The 17860-nt window shown below is 36.8% G+C and overlaps 1 protein-coding gene across 2 annotated transcripts in view; it reads left to right on the plus strand.

The window, feature by feature from the left end:
- LOC136032985 (D-aspartate oxidase-like) overlaps nt 1–17860 on the plus strand; it is a 43587-nt gene that overhangs the window by 24559 nt on the left and 1168 nt on the right. For both annotated transcript variants that reach the window (XM_065713505.1, XM_065713506.1), the window contains exon 5: nt 9286–9502. In XM_065713505.1, the coding sequence (XP_065569577.1) occupies nt 9286–9502 (217 nt within the window). The remainder of the gene's footprint in view (nt 1–9285; nt 9503–17860) is intronic.

Consider the following 17860-nt stretch of genomic DNA (forward strand, 5'->3'; position numbering starts at 1 on the left):
CAAAAATGTTCGTAAAAAATTAAGTTCTAGTTGCCTTTTTAAGTAACCAAAACATTGGAGGGCAACTAAGCCTCTTCCCCCGCTCCTTTTTTCTTAAAGTGATTCGGTCAAAACTATGAGAAAGTCATATAAATATGCAAATTTCGTTTTAATTATTCATCTGTGGAGAGCCAAAATCAAACATGCATTAGTTCAAAAACGTTCAGAAATTAAATAAAAAAGACATGTTTTTAACTGAAAGTAAGGAGCAACATTCAAACTTAAAACGAACGTAAATTACTTCGTATATGAAAGGGGCTGCTCCCTCCTCAACTCCCCGCTCTTTACGCTAAAGTTTGACTCTTTCTCTCAACTCTACTTTTTAAAACAGTAAAAAACTTTAGCGTAAAGAGCGGGGCGTTGAGGACGGAGCAGCCCCTTTCATATACAAAGTAATTTCTGTTTGTTTAAGTTTTAATGTCGCTCCTTACTTTCAGTTAAAAAAACTTGTTTTTTTTATTTAGTTTATCCATACGGGTTCATTAAAAAATATTCTAAAGTTCGAGTGTTGCTTGAGTATTTGTATATCTGAATTTGTATTCGGATAAGACTATAATGACACATGATAACTACCCATACCTAGCACAGTTGGATTTATATAAACGGTTCTCGTATCTCCATACTTCTTGGCAACCTTCTGTCGACAATTTCTGGTAACAGTGCCTCAAAATAAAAATTTTGTAGATTGGGCAGCATTTTGTTAGATCAGAATTCTCGGTCACGACCAATCTTTTCATAATATAATTCTTCTTCCCCTAAAAATATTACAAAGTATACAAAATCAATGTCACAACATTCCAATTGCATTTGAATTTGGTAATAGTAGTCATCTGTTCTTTTCAGCTTTATATCACTATTAACTTTCTTTTCAAGACATGTATTTTTTTTAAGCGCTATCCACTCTTCCAATGTAAGCCCTTTTGCTGTCAAAGGGCACTTTACCCCCAAAAGAGCCTTCTCACCCGAAGGAAAAATTGCTATCCCGTCCGGACTGGCCCCTAGAAACCCATATTCCTTGTGAATGAGCAGAGTTCACTTGTGAAGCCCAGCAGAGTTCACAATGCAACCCGTTCTCTTTGCAAAAGCTGCAATAGCTACAGGCTCATACATCTGACCATGCTCCATTGCCTTTGTTTGGCGGTTTCTGGGATACAGCAGCTGCCGAACTAATGAACCCACAGTCTTCAACCGCCTTTTACAAACAGCACCAGCTACGGAAGCTGTAATTCTGTTTTTTCTGTATTCTATCCAGTTATTATCGATAGAGTTTCTCTGAAGCCTTGTGGGTTTTTCGATACTGAGGATTTCCGTTGCAGTACATTGGAGACGGGTCAAAAAATCTGGTTTTTCAATTTCGAGCGCACTGCAATCAAGATCCGGAGCGGTTGCGTTCGAGCCGTAGTTTTTGTCTGCTCCGTTTGGCTCCCTGATTTCTTTTGAAGGGAGTTTGGTGGAAGTATTAGTGAAAATGCGCTTTCTAGCGGACAGTTTTTTACGTCGAGCAGTAGTCATGGCCCACTGCTGTGCAAGTTTTTTCAACTGCCTACTTGGTGTAGATCCTACAGTTCTTCGAAATATTTCAAGGCGAGCTGAGTGACCTTTCGTAAATCGGATTCCTGCTGCTTTAACACGGGTGGTATATCGCGCACTTTGGCTAACCATGATGTTTTTGCCACCTATAAGCCTTGCAACTATGCTCATAAAATATTCTGCCAGGCTGCTCGTGTTATTTCCTATCAGTAGACGAGCCCTTCTGGTCAGCGTATCAAAGGCTGAATACACATGGCTGAGAAAGATGTTGCTAGGGGTGTCTGTAGGACAAAATCTATGGTCGCCACGGAAAAAATGCAGAGGAATTGCCTTCAGCGCACTGATGAGATCCTTTACGCTTTTCTTCTCTGTGGTGGTACATGCATTGTATTTCTGGCAAAATCACACATTTTCTTTATTATTGCGGCACTAAGAAATCTTCTGCATTCGGCATTTTTATGCTGCTTCTTATATAGTCTGTTTTTCAAGCATTTGCACGCATGATTAGCACACTCAATTTTTTCTACATTTCTGCCATATGGTACCCTTGCTATAATTTCAGAATGGGTACTCGAATCGCCGTCGGCAACAAATCGAGCATATCTTAGATTGTGCATGGATGTTGCTATTCGGAATGCGTCAACTAATATATCTGACTCCATACCTGTACTAGGCCCCTGCCAGTTCATAAAACATGTATGTTCAGGAACAGATCTATTTACTTGATGCCTGTATTTCACGCACGTACAGCAATATCTGTTCCTAATTCCTAGATTTAAGAGTTTCTTCTAATAGAAACCTATCACCACTCCACAGCCTGAGAGTGCGCGATACCTATTCCCGTAACTTTGTGTACACCAGCTTCCATAATCTATAACACATATCTCTACATCTCCATTTGGGTGAATTTTCTCACCTGCTTCCAATGCCATCCTTCGCTCGGTTTTCCCATTTTCGATAAGATAGTCATAGAGAACTTTTTCCAATTCTACGCAAATTTCTTTCTCAAATTTCGTAGACTTTTTGAGACGGGGTATTTATTCCAATGGTAGAGGAAAGTTCTTGAACCTGGGCGTGAGGCATTCCGCCATTTATTGCACCAACCACTACCTCTTTGTTGACACTTACTGTTCCTGTTTCTGTTTTGTATTTCTTTCTGATAGTATTCACACTATCAAAATCAGTCCTTTTCCGTTTTTTGACTACGGTTTTCTTTGAGTCTGTTTTTTTAAGCCTTCGAGGAGCAAGGGGCTTTTCTGTGTGAATTGTGGCTTCCTCATGACATGATTCGCATTTGAAGACGAGTCTTGTGCGCAATCCAGCTCTATATTCTCTAGAAAACATCATATTTGAAACCAAATTGATGTCTTGGCACCTGTAAATAAAATGCTAATTGGTTGTGAGGAAGTAAAATAATAAAGTAGCGGCTTTATTGTTTTGGTAGAAAGGAAAGTGCTATAGCTTCAAAAAGGATAGGTAGTATGTAGAGTAGTGAGCGATGTAGGGTAATTAAAATATGAAATAAAATATAAAATATAGCTAGAAATGGGTGAGAAGTGGAAATTATACGATCTAACCGAAAGTTTGTTGTATTTCATTGTCAGATTAAACCACCCAATTTTATATATGTATGTAACCAAGCCAAAAACTGTCCTGAAACTACCAATCAGGAAAGCCAAGTATTTCAAAACTTTACAAAATCCTTTGGGGCATGACAGGAAATGCCCTCTGAATCGACCCGTGTCGATTTACCAAATTCCAAGGAAAACTACTAACCGAATTCCAAGAAAAATCAAGTCTCACTTGACTCCCTAAAATCAAATTCAAAGTAAAAATCCGTGCCCCAAATTCAGTTGCATCTCAACCATCATTTACATTTTTATTCGAGTAATCCACACAGTTCTTATTAGTACGATTAAAAATACCAATATGCTTTTATGAGTTAGGAGGATCAAATTAGCTCGTTTGTTTCTCAAATCCTTTAAAGCCTTTGCAGACATTCTTTCAGAACCTTTATCCGTACTTTTTAATGATTAAATAAAAAACAAGTTTTTTAAATGAAAGTAAGGAGCAACATTAAAACTTAGAACGAACAGAAATTATCCCGTATATGAAAGAGGCTGTTTCCTCCTCAACGCCCCGCTCTTTACCCTAAAGTTTGACTCTTTCTCTCAACTCTACTTTTTAATACTGTAAAAACTTTAGCGTAAAGAGCGGGGCGTTGAGGAGGGAACAGCCCCTTTCATATACGAGGTAATTTCTGTTCAGTTTTAAGCTTTAATGTTACTCCTTCCTTTCATTTAAAAAAAATCGTTTTTTTTATTTAATTTCTGAACGTTTTTTAGTTAATCCATGTTTTGATTTCGGCTCTCCGCAGATGAATAATTAAAACGAAATTTGCATTTTTATTTTTTTCGCTAAACGGCTTTCTCATAGTTTTGATCGAACGATTTTGAGAAAAATGAGCGGGGAAGGAGGCCCAGCTGCTCTCCAATTTTTTGTTACTTAAAAAGGCAACTAGAGCTTTTAGTTTTTTACGATGGTTTTCATTAGTAAAGATATACGTAACTTACAAATTAGCTTACCTAACGAACTTCTATATTCGCAGGTATCTATTACGTATATAAGGGGGGTTCGCCCACTTGTCAATACCTCGCTCATTACACTAAAGCTTAAATTTTGTCCTAAATCCTTAAGAATGACCCCTGAGTCACAAAGGCCGTAGAATAAATAGTTGAAATTACTAAAAATACTTTAGCGTAAAGAGTGAGGGATTAGGAGGAAATTAACCCCTTATATGTGTAATATTTTTTGTTCGTTTTAAGTTTTACCGCTGGTCCTTACTTTCAGTTGAAAACACTTTTTCATATTTATTTTTTCATTGTTATTTTTTTAAATAATGCTAGAAAATCCTGTCCCCCCCCCTTCATGGAAATTTTCTTCCCCCATGAGAAATTCCTCCATGGAAAGTCTCCCCCACATAACCCCCTCTTCTCATCCCCTCCTCCCAACCAAAAGATCCCCCTGAAAATGTCTGTACACTTCTCAATAATCATTACTATGTGCAAACACTGGTCAAAGTTTTTAACTTGCAGCTGCTCCCACGGGGACTTTGGGGGAGTAAGTCGTCCTGAAAGACATAGTTATAAGGTTTTTCAACTATGCTGAATAAAATGGCTATATCAGGATTTTGATCGGACGACGTTTGGAAAAAATGAGCGTGGGAGGGGGCCTAGGTGCCCTCCAATTTTTTTGGTCACTTAGAAAGGGCGCTAGAACTTTCATTTCCATTCGAATGTCGACCACTGGGTCGATACAATCACCCTTGTAAAAAAAAAAATAAACACGCATCTGGGATTTGTGTTTTGGCAAAATATACAAAATTCTACATTCTTGTAGATAGGAGCTTGAAACTTGTACAATAAGGTTCTCTGATACGCTGAATCTGATGGTGTTATTTTCTTTAAGATTAAATGACTTTTAGGGGGGTTCCCCCATTTTATAAAATAAGGTAAATTTTCTCAGGCTTGTAACTTTTGATGGGTAAGACTAAACTTGATGATGAAACTCACATATTTAAAATCAGCATAAAAGTGCGATTCTTGAGATGTAACTCTTGATATCAAAATTCTGTTTTTTAGAGTTTTGGTTACTATTGAGCCGGGTCGCTCCTTACTACAGTTCGTTACCACGAACTGTTTGAAATTACCTCTACTGGTAAGTTCGCTTTATGTTGGAAATAAAATGAAAAAAAGAAGTTTTTTAACTGAAAGTAAGGAGCGACATTAACGAACAGAAATTACTCCGTATATCAAAGGGGCTTTTCCATCCTCAACACCTTGCTCTTTACGCTAAAGTTTGACTCTTTTTCTCAAGTTTACTTTTTAAAACAGTAAAAAACTTTAGCGTAAAGAGCGGGGCGTTGAGAAGGGAAAAACCCTTTTAATATACAGAGTAATTTCTGCTTGTTTTAAGTTTTAATGTCGCTCCTTACTTTCAGTTAAAAAACTTGTTTTTTTTTCATTTTATTTCTGAACGTTTTTGGATTAAGAATACATTTTTTTTCTGTTTTTTTTTCTGTTTCTCTGTTTGCCATTCTGGCATGTCCAATGAATTGTGGGACAGAATAGAGGCAGTTCAAAAAACATGTCTAAGAATCATTTTCAAACAGGGTAATGGGCCTTACATTTCCCTTCTTCGGAGAGCAAATCTAGTCACCCTTAAGGAAATGAGAGTACAAATTTCCTTATTATTTTGCCAACAATACCGTGCATAACCCTTGTACTACTTCTCTTTTCCCTAGTGAACATTTACCCACCCGGCACGTCAGGGGCGGATCTAGGATTTTTTTTTTTGGGGGGGGGGGTGTACATGAAAGGTTACTCCGATAAAATTGTGGACAAAGAAATACCAGCAATTTAAAGAGAACTGCAACAATTTCTAAGTCGTAGGTAGGTAGTGGACATGGACTTTAATTTAATATAAAATCTGATGAGTTCTATTGAAATTAAAGTCAATTAGAAATATTGATACAAAAAAAGTAAGTTTATAAGAACCACCTCGCCATAAAAATAATTAAAAGGTTGTTCACCCTCTACAAAAAAAATAATATATTTAATCTTTTCTGCATAATTTTTAGCATTTGCCCTTCTGTCGACTATAGCGAGTTAGTTAAACTTTGTATTGTCAAAAAAAAATTAGTACCATATTTTGGTATCATACATTCTTTGGAACTAATTGTTGATTAAACATTAAATAATAGTTCGTTTGATGGTGTAGCAGGAAAAATAGAACAAAGAAATAGAAATATGATGCTTTCTTAATGTTGCTATTAGCAGCGGATTAAGTCAGAATTTGAAATCTCCCCTTCTTACGAATGAAGATTTTTGCCTCCCAGTTGGCATTTGTGGTAATACGGACAGATTCCCTTGATAAACTTAAATTTAATTAAATACTTTTTGGGGACATGTGTCATTAATAAAAATCTAATAGAGACTGCAAAAAGTAACTGAAACCTTGTTTCAAACTTGTTTGCAAAAAGAAACAGCCTTAATAATTAAAAACTTACTAAAAACTCGACTATTAAAAACCAAATACAAAAAAAAATAATTTTCGTCCCAAAAAGAACCAGAGCAAGCGGTCCCAACCACAAATCTACTACTATGTCAGGGGGAGGGTGTCCCCCTGCATTCGCCACTGCCCCACGTTCTAATTCAACAAAAATCCCCCTTCTTGCCCCAATAAGAGTTTGCACTGAAAGATATAGAAGAACGCTCATCCTTCACATAGTTGAAATTTTAAATTACTATCCCTCCCCTCTTATCACTCCACTTTTAACTTGTAGTTTTAATGCTTATTTTGCAACTGCAAACTTTACAATTCTTGCAAGGCAAACTAAATTGTCATTTTGTTTAAATTTGTTTTCCCGGTTTTAATTTACGACTTTTTATGGTTTGACTTTTTTACTGATTGCAATTTTATGAGTTTAAACTGGTTTGATATTTGTTACTGATTGGCATTCACCATTTTTTTAATTTTTTTTATTGACACTAAAGTGTGAATTTGGCCCTTTTGGGCTTGTGATAGCCGTTTCGTAGAAATAAATCTTGTCTTGTCTAAACCGTAATTTCAAAATAATGTGATAGATAACCCGTGAAATATGACAAGAGAAGAGCCAGAACTTGAGTACGAAGATGAGATTGCTAAAGAAATAGCGAAACAACTGCCGATTATTCTATATAAGCTTTAAATTTTTGGTAAAACCAACAATAGTGAAATTAAACCAACCTAAGCAGATACCGTCGGAGCGTTCTGTTGTTTTGGGATGAAAATATCTTTAAAAGTTATCGAACATTCTTTCTCTATAGCAGAAAAGACAATTATCAAGAATTACTAAGGTACAAGTTGTATTAATTGTTACCCAGAATAATTCCCCATCCTAATAATTTTGATAGCAGTAAATCAATGACGTAAAATGAAAGACAAAGAAAAAACTTACATGTGGCGAATCACGAGCTTTTCATAATTCTCAAAAAGGTAAGGTAGATCCACAATCCAGCGTGAGCCTTTTAGAAGGTCTGACCCCAAATTCCTTCCAGAAGTGATAACTTTCAACGCCAAAGGGGAATTTGTTCTAATTTCTTCGGAACTTGATTCGTCGTGAACCGAAGCATCTGTTAAGCCTTCTAACAAATATTTTGGTAAACGCGGTCTGCCTCTAGCCCGATAATTCAATTTCCTGCACATTTGGCAAATTGAGCCCTCGCATATTTCTTTTTTTTTCCCCATGTTACTGTGGTCAATAACAAGAACTATATAAGAATTTTATTAGGGTTGTGACCATTTTTATCGGGGTTTACTTACTAAGGGATTGAATTGTTTCTTGGAAAGGCCTTGGACTTGAGACTGGTCATTGACTGCTTTTGTAGTTTCCTTTGGTAGTTCTACAGCAAGACTCGAGTCTTGCTATAACAAATTTAAATATTCTGGGAACATTTTGTTTCGTTCACATTAGTTATTAATTAGCTTTTGTTTTATATATCTTTAATTCTTATTTCAGTACGAAGATTATACAAAATTGTACTTATACTACAATACACAAATTTGTCCTAAATTTATTTTAATTATAAAATAATAACCAAAACGATAGATCATTCTTTTTAAAATAAAACCTTTGCTTCTTATTCGGCCCTTGTGCTGTGTTCAATTTGTCTCTAGGATTAGACGCAGCTTATCCTTAATTTACAATACAATTTTCTTATATATTCATTAACCGGCAGTTTGGTGTCTGTACCTTACTTCTTCTCTAGACTCTGTTTAAACAGGTTACAACTAATTAATGCTTGACTGAATCGCTCCTGAACAATCCAAGTGGTTAGCCCCTTGGTGTAATTTTTGCATTCTTAGATGCTCCGATTACAGCTCAATCTAACCTTTTGAGGGGAAATTTTGATTTCGGAACACAAATATGTAAAGTATTTGAAGGGACTGCAGCCAGGAGGTATATATTATAGAAAAAAGTTTCTTATTGATGAATAGAAAATTTTTTGCTCTATTTTTTATACCCCACAACAACAATGTCAAGCATAGCAATCTAGAATGCAAACCCGAAACAGGTTTTATAATTATTTTGGAATTATAAAAAAAATAATTGTCGGCTTTAAGATTTGATTAGACCAAAAATTCACCAGATTTTTTTACTTCTATTGACATAAAAACCGCCAAAATCACTAATTCAGGAACGTCAGGCAAACTCCAAATGTTTAACATGGGAGATATAGGAAGATTCTTTGCGAGTCCGTCCTGCCTTAAGAACTTTTTAAGTTTTTAAGAAAAAGGTTCTGATTCTAATTACACGGCCCTTGTGTTTCAAGAATCGTTATTAAAGAATTGAGACGAAAGGTCGCACTTTAATGCTGCTCGTTACTTTCAGCAGAAAAACTTGTTTTTTTTTTATCTGGTTTCTTTTAACTTTTGCTGCTGCATGGAAACACAGCTTGCTGATTGAAATTCTTAGTGACACCCTTGGATTCAATAAACACAGGCGACGCCTTTGTTATCCAACCCTCCATCGCTGTGACGGTGGGTTGCTGCGATATATCTTACATGCTTTTCTAACCTATCTTTCCTCTTTGAGCATGGATTTTTTTGTGCTCGGAGTACCATAATGGGGTCAGGTCTTCCAATTTTTTTCTAAAATACTTTTTCCTTTTTCAGCATGGATTCTGTAGTACTTGGTGGAACTCACCAAGAAGGAGACTGGAATATGAACATATATCCTGAGGATACCCAGTTTATATTAGAAGGTTGTCAAAGACTAGTTCCAGCACTTAAACATGTCCCGGTCCAGCGTGAATGGGTTGGACTTCGGCCAGGAAGACCCTCTGTACGGCTGGACAGAGAAGTAGTCAGAGTAAAAAACAGAAAAGTTACTGTAAGTTTTTCTTTCTGTTCCATTAAGAAATTCCATGTGATTGTGGTGTTGATCATTCCCTGGCGGCATAGCTGCTACCAATTAAAGTCTCTTTAAGAAAAATCTTGAATGTCCTCTTAAAAACATTTTAAGCATGATTCGGACAAGTTACATCTAGAATCCTATCCTTGACGAAAAAATGACGATTTATTCTTGCTAGTTTGCCACAAATCCAGAATTCTAGACTATTATTTTTATGACAAATTGCCAGATTGCTACAGATCAAAGATTGCCAAAGATCATCCTTGTCAACCAACCATCTAGGGCCAGACGAAAAGCAGGTCGTACCACAATGTCCTAGGAGGATGTCATAAGGGAAGATTTAAGGAAATTATAACTTCTTGGGAGAGTGTAAAGAGTGAGGCTTTGATAGATTGGGATGGAGGTTGAGCTCGCGAGGCTGTCTTGGCCTCAGGTGGCTTGATGCTACAGTGTGTATTTAATATTAGTTATTATAGTATTTTATATGGATCAGCACGCCTAAGAATTTTAGCCTACTTTCCCTTTTTCAGTTCAGTAGCCAGCGCTATAGCGTTGCCTATAGTAAAGGGCCATAAGGCTTCAATATATTGTGTTCTATTTAGTTTTTTTCCTAGAGGCCCTTCATAGTGGTGGTTGTATAAACTTCGGAGGGAGCTCATTTGATTGAAAATTGAAAGACCTAGTTCCGTTTTTAAGAGTAAAATCAGAGGGTAACAGCCCCCCCCCCTTACGCCCTTTTATCCTTAAATACACCCGATCAAAATTTTTAGATAGGTATTTTTTTCAAAATAATCCGAAGGTCAAATAACTATGCATCTGGGGTTTCACAAAAACCCATCACCACTGGGGTAAGGGCTGTAAGTTATGCAAGCTGTCCGATGTTAACATATAACGTTTTAATTGAAGGGGTTATAACATAAACTTTGGAGGGAGCTCATTCGATTGGAAACTGAAAGTTCTAGTACCTTTTTTAATAGGAAAAAGTGATCAGAGGGTATTCAGAACTCCCCCTCCTCCACGACCGTTTTTTCCAAATGCATCTGATCAAAATTTTGAGATAACCATTTAGTTCAAAATAGTCCAAAGGTCAGATAGCTGTGTCTCTGGGGCTGAAAATCCCCAATTATCCTCCGGGACAAAGGCTATAGGTTTGATCCCGGGTTTCCACAAAAGGCTTAGGTTATCAAGGTGAAACTTTAAGGAAATGTTGAGAGGGATGCCGAATACAGTCAAAACATACTATGTGCTTGCTAGTTGTGAAAAGGGAATATCAGCAACATCTAAGGAACGGGTGAGAGTATTAAGTTGAAACTTTCAAGGTATGTTGAGGAGATGTTGAAGAGAGTTTGGAGGGCAACCAGACCCCCATCCCTCCCTCCTTGCCATTTGTAGGTGCGCTTTCTGCTCATAACTGATCGGAATTTTTATATTATCATTTTGTTCAAACTAGTCAGGAATGCCGTGGGTGCCATCTCCCCACCTCCAGGGGGAGAGAGTGGTTATGTAAACTTCAGATGGGGCTCATTCAATTGTAGATTGAAAGCTCTAGTGCCCTTATTAAGGGTCAAAAGGGATCAAGATGCAACCAGTTCCCCCCCTTTCCACACTCTTTCCCCCAAATGTATTCAATAAAAATTTTGAGATAGCCACTTTGTTCAAAATGGTCCAAAGAAACATCCTGCATATTAGAGGTGTTATTATTTATTTATTGTTTGTTTTTCCCAGAGACACTTTGTATAGACAAAGTGGTTGTATAAACATTTGAGGGGGCGCATTCAATTGCAAATTGAAAGTTCTATTGCCCTTTTTTAAAAGTCAAAAGTGACTGGAGAGGAACCAGCCCCCCCCCCCGTACAGTAATTTCTCCCCAAATGCATCCAATAAAAATTTTGATATATTCGTGTTGCAAAGAGATTGGAGGGAAACCAGCCCCCTTTCCCTTTTTATGTGCCCCCTTTCCTCAACAACAGTCAAAATTTTATAACTATCGTTTCTTGCAGGATTTATCTTTTGGAAAAGGGGAAATATTTTTTTCATGGTGTATCTGAAAAGGATAAGGGTATTTAGTTGAAAATTTCTAGAATGTTTAGGGGTATGTTTGACTAAATCAAAAGACAGTATGTGCATCCAGTTTATCAAAAAGGAAGGATCTGCAATATTTTAAGAATTGCTTAGGGCATTGAGTTGAAACATTCAGAATATGTTGAGGGGAATTGGGGAAAGTGGCTGGAGGGCTGCTGGCCCCCTCTCATGCCCTTCTTAGTTTTCCTTCCTCCAAAAACATTCGATCAAAATTTTGAAATAGCTATCTTGTTCAAAATAGTTGAAAAGTCAAATAAGTGTGCCTCCGGGAATGACTTAACCCCCACAGTCCCTAGGGCAAGTGTTAAGTTGTATAACTTGCCCATTGTTTATATACATGGTTGGCTATTGGAAAATGAGGGCATGTTTGATCCTGAGTCTTCAAAAAGGCTATGGACATTAAGATGAAACTTTTAGAAAATGTTTCGGGGGGGGAGGAGATTTTGAAACAAAATCAGAACATACTATGTGCAGAAGGGTTGTCAAAAGGACACAATAGTAATATCTAAGGAACGGCTAAAGGAATTTAGTTGAAACTTTAAAGGCATGTTGAGAGGGATATTGAAAAAGGGACGGAAGACAACCAATCCTGCCCCCTCTTGCCCTTTTGTTTGCCCATCTCAACACTGATAGAAATCTTAAAGGGGTATTCTATTCAAAACTATCACACCGTCTAATAGCTATGCCTGTGCGAATGCCATGCCCCCACAAAAGGTTAAGGGTATTGAGTTGAAATTTCGGGAAATGCTGAAGGGTATGTCGAACTAAATCAAAAGAAACAATCTGCATCCAAGGTATCAAAAAGGCACGTCTCCAGTATCTTAAGAATAAGTAAGGGTATTAGCTCGAAACTTTCAGGGCCACTACTACCACTACTATTGTGGCTGCAAATGCGACTGGTTGCTACAGTGACCGTGACTACTTCCGACTGTGACAACTTGCAACTGTGACTGTGACTGCTTGCAACTGCTACTACATCTACTTGTGATTGTCCTTAGGAAATTTTAAACAAAATTAAAACAGTGTGTATACGCTGATTGTCAAAAGTATATATCACCAACCTCCCAGGAATAACTAAGGGCGTTAAGTTGAAACTTTAAGGGCATATCGGACCCGTCCTGACAAGGGCAAAGGTCCTCTTGTCCTTTTTAGACCCCCTTAATACTGGTCAAAATTATGAAACAACGAATTTCTTCAAATTAATCAATAGGTCTGACAAATATGCCTATTTGAATGTAATGCCCCCCACAATCCCTGGACTACTTTGTAAATTGTGCCCATTATTTGCATATAGGATTTTTTCAATGATAATTTGAATTAACAGTTATCTTAGGATATTGCTACTACTTCTGTGACTACAACTACGGCAATGACTACTTGGGACCGCTTTCAAGCGTGACTACTTATGACTGTGGTTGTGACTATCTGTATTGACTGTAACTACTTGTAACTGCGTGTACTAGCGAATGCCATTACTTGTGACTGTGACTAAGGCTACTTGTGATTGCAACTGTAACTGTAAATTCTCTGTGGGAGGGAATTTCCAACATTGGAATTTTTCATGGGAAATCTTGAAACGGTGGAGGGAAGACAAGGAGATTTCCTGACATGATTTGATGACGATCTGGAATGAAATAAAAAAGAAAAACAAGTTTTTTCGGCTGAAAGTAAGAAGTAATATCCGGGTTGCAGCGGTAGCTAGCAACCTAGTAAGAGACGATTACATCCCCTATTAAAAACTACAATAACCCATAACTCAAAAAAATTGAGGCAGATCAAAACAAGGAGTACACTATTAGAACTGTCTCGACCGAAACCCCTATATAGGAAACTTGCCGTCTCTTGGCTTGAGCAACAATTCAAAACATAAAACGAATTGCAATTTCATTGTATGTTCATTTCATTTGTAATTTATGTGAAAAAAAAAATGCTCAAAATTTAATTTTGTTGGTTTTTACTATCATTTTCAGGATATTTCAGGAAATTTGCCTCCAGAAACTTAGTTTTGTATATTTGAGTGTTTCTCTTTGAAATAGTTATTTGACTTTCAATCTCCCGTGATTTTCTGCCACTATGGGACTCTGGACCAAAAAGGTATGGAAGGACCCTATTAGCCTTTTTAACTCCATCTCATAAAAAAAAACATTATGCTTAAAAGTTTCGTTCGAAGGAGCACTATTCCAAGATTGTATGATCTCAGATTTGATTTGGGTTGCCCCGTAATCGTAGCTTTAGTGGTGTATATAGAGTAGGAGGCTATAGGCTCCGTCTGTCGCCCAGCCAGAACTACGTCTACGCTTATAATTTAAATTCAAAATGTTACAATATGCTCACATTTATTCTAAATTTTATCAACTAACCCCTGGGTCTAGATCCAACAAGTTCCAAATTCCAACTAAGTATATCTTATTCCCTTTCTAAGGCAATTCACTTGAAAACTTTTAATTTGTCTTTAGTCATTCGCATAATTTTGGGTAGACTCCCCGAGATATCTTTGGAAAAAACACAAATTGCTTTGGTGAAAATATCCATTAAGTTGTATGTTTAACGATCTATAACAAGGCTGCCTCTATTTGAAGATTTATTTATAAATCACTTTGTGTGAAATAGGCAATTGTTCATTACTTTGGGCCCTTCTCTAGGGGCTGCTAGGATCACGCCACCTACCCTTGACGAGGTAATTTTTGTGTATTTTGACCTTTCTGTTTAAGATGGCTGCCTAGAAATTTTGACGCGACACCTTTTTTGGCAGCAAGAAGCCTAGTGAGAAAAATCGCTTGGAAGGGGTCTACTTGCCCTCTGGTTGCTTCCGACTCTTGAAAAAGGGCACTATCAATCGCAATTTCCGTTTTATCGATTAGAAATCTACGGTGAGTGTGAATTGTTCAGAAGGTGATAAAAAAGACGTGGTAAATCTGTAAATTGCTTGCAGGTATTTTGAGATACATAGCCTCTATAAAGTTTATTTGCTAGTTTGAATATGTGCTTGCATTTGTGAGTATCGGGAAATTTTAATGATTTTGGTTCATCAGTGTCCACAACACTTACTTGGACACTTTGAATAAGAGAATTTGACACTACAGGTGAAAAAAAATTATGGCGTTAACAATGTGACCCTTGAAGTTGATGGCAAAGCTAAATAATCATTGCGACAAGACCATGGTATTTATTTGGTAGTATAACCTGGGTGTACTCAATTAAGAGCTGCTTCGACCCAGCAAAACCACCGCTGGGGTACGTTTAAACAACAATTAGCGCAGTTGAACTAAGCATATAAGTAAAAGTAGCAGGGTTAAGCAAAAAGACGACAGCGCTAGACCCTATGCTGGTAAAATAGTCAAAGGAACGTTTGATGTGTATAACTGGCATGTGCTACAAAAAACTGATGTTTTCTTCAGATACTATGATTCTGAATACTCTCTTTTTCGATTGATGAACCTTTGCCTGTCTAAATAGTGCTCTGTTCTTTTGAGAACACCCAAAAGTGATCTACCTCTCATTACACTAGCAATATTTAGCAAGCAGTAGCTAGTAATAGAATTTTTTTGTCTGACTAATTTATAGCCGTTTTTGTTACAACACTTCCTTACAGATGTTTTTTTAAGCGAAAATCTTTGAAAACCAATACAAACTCTCCGTCTCCGTATTATTTCATCAAGGAATGGTCAATCACAGTTTACGGTAATCTACTTAGTTTTATGTTTAAATGATGCCTACAATGGCAGCAGATTGCTACTGGTTCTCAAAATTAATGAAAAGGATTAGTCAGGGTAGTAGTGCTAAATATTTTAAGGTTTTTTTTTTGTGATTTCTGTAACTGTGCTTATTTTACCTAAGAAATACGGGAATAATTCGGCTGAAGTACTCTCACATTATATATTATGAATTGGGCGTCCGCCTCCTTATAAATATCAACTAAAAAAAAAAAAAAAATTTTTTAACTGAAAGTAAGGAGCGACATTAAAACTTAAAACGAACAGAAATTACTCCGTATATGAAAGGAGCTTTTCCTCCCCAACGCCCCACTCTTTACGCTAAAGTTTGACTCTTTCTCTTAACTCTACTTTTAGCGTAAAGAGCGGGGCATCGAGGAGGAAAACCCCTTTTTATACGGAGTAATTTCTGTTTGTTTTAAGTTTTAATATCGCTCCTTACTTTCAGTTCAAAAAACTTGAACTGAAAAACTTGGTTTTTTATTTTAATTTCTGAACGCTTTTGAATTAATGCATGTTTCGATCTTGGCTCTCTGCACATAAATAATTAAAACTGTATTTGCTTATTATATTTTTTGGGGCTAATAGTTTTCTCATAGTTTTAATTGGAAGATTTTGAGAAAAAAGGAGCGGGGAAGGAGGCCTAGTAGCCCTCCCAATATTTTGATTACTTAAAAAAAAAACTAGAACCTTTAATTTTTTACGAACGTTTTCATTAGAAAAAAATATACGTAACTTACGTAACGAACTTCTATATTCGTATATTACGTATATGAGGGGGTTCACCCCATCGTCAATACCTCGCTCTTTACACTAAAGCTTAAATTTTGTCCCAATTCCTTAAGAATGGCCCCTGAATCATCAAGGCCGTAGAATAAATAGTTGAAATTACTAAAAATACTTTAGCGTAAACAGCGAGGTATTATGAGGAGGTGAACCCCTCATATGCGTAATAATTTTGTTCGTTTTAAGTTTTAATTCCGCTCCTTACTTTCAGTTGAAAAAACTTCTCATATTTATTTTTTCATTCTGTGAAATTCTCTTCCCCTATGACAAATTCCTCCATGGAAAGATCCTCCCACGCAACCTCAGCCCCCTCAACTCCCCCCCCCCCAAACCAAAAAAAACTAAAAAAATCTCTGCACTCCCAATAATCATTACTATATGTAAACACTGTCAAAGTTTGTAGCTTGCAGCCCCTCCCACGGGGACTGTGGGGGAGTAAGTCGTCCCCAAAGACATAGTTATTAGGTTTTTCGAGTATGGTGAATAAAATGGCTATCTCAGAATTTTAGTCCGGTGACTTTGGGGGAAAATGAGCGTGGGAGGGGGCCTATATGTCCTCCAATTTTTTGGTCACCTAAAAAGGGCACTGGAACTTTTAATTCCCGTTAGAATGAGCCCTATTGCAACATTCTAGGACCACTGGGTCGATACGATCACCCCCGGGAAAAAAAAACAAAAAAACAACAAATAAACACGTTCCCGTGATCGGTCTTCTGGCAAAAATACGAATATCCACATTTTTGTAGATAGGAGCTTGAAATATACGCTGAAAGCGATGATGTGATTTTTGTTGAGATTCTACGACTTTTAGGGGGTGTTTCCCCCTATTTTTTAAAATAAGGCAAATTTTTTCAGGCTCGTAACTTTTAATGGGTAAAACTAAACTTGATGAAACTTATATATTTAAAATCAGCATTAAAATGGGAGTCTTTTGATTTAACTATTGGTATCAAAATTCCATTTTTTAGAGTTTCGGTTACTATTGAGCCGGGTCGCTCCTTACTACAGTTCGTTACCGCGAACTGTTTGATAATTTTGTTTAGTATGACGTTAGACTTTGATGGGTTTGGAATTGACTGAACCCTTTAATTTTTATTTTGCCAAATACTAAGGGGGTATATCAGATTGTAATGATTTTAAAGGAGAGTGAAATTAAGGTCTATAGGTTTTACAGAGAAGTGTTTTTTTCAATAATTTAAGTTCGGAAAATCAGTACAAAAATTAGGCAATGTGGCTTCACTTTGGTAGATGATGTGATCAAAAAGTGAATGTCCCTGTTTTGTAATTTCAGTTGAGCGTCATTTAGTGGACTTGGAGAGACCTTTGTTATAGTTTGTCGGTAATAAGAGAACTGGTTTTCCACTTGAGGATATTCTACTCGTCTTAAAGACACCTGACTTTAAGACACCTGACTATTCGCTCTGTGGAGTTGCGTGTATCCACTACTGCTATTTATGTTCTATTCTCGATGAAGTAGGAAAAATTGGTTCTCTAGTCTTACAGACTCCTCTTAAAAGCATGTAATGATTATGAGCTATGCACAGTCATGCGTTTTTTTTTTTTTTTTGTTTTTTTTTTAAATTTCAAAAAGGAAAGGAAATTTATCTGGAGCTAGTGTATATGGTATATGGCAAAAATTGCATGAGTGGGCAAATGTTGCTACAGTGTTATGAAAACTTTATTCAGGGACGTTCTGACACCACAATATTGAAAGACAAGCTTAAGTTTTGTTAAGTCTGTGTGAGGTGGGTTTTAG

Source organism: Artemia franciscana, chromosome 11, assembly GCF_032884065.1.
Source record: "Artemia franciscana chromosome 11, ASM3288406v1, whole genome shotgun sequence".
NCBI lineage: Eukaryota > Metazoa > Arthropoda > Branchiopoda > Anostraca > Artemiidae > Artemia > Artemia franciscana.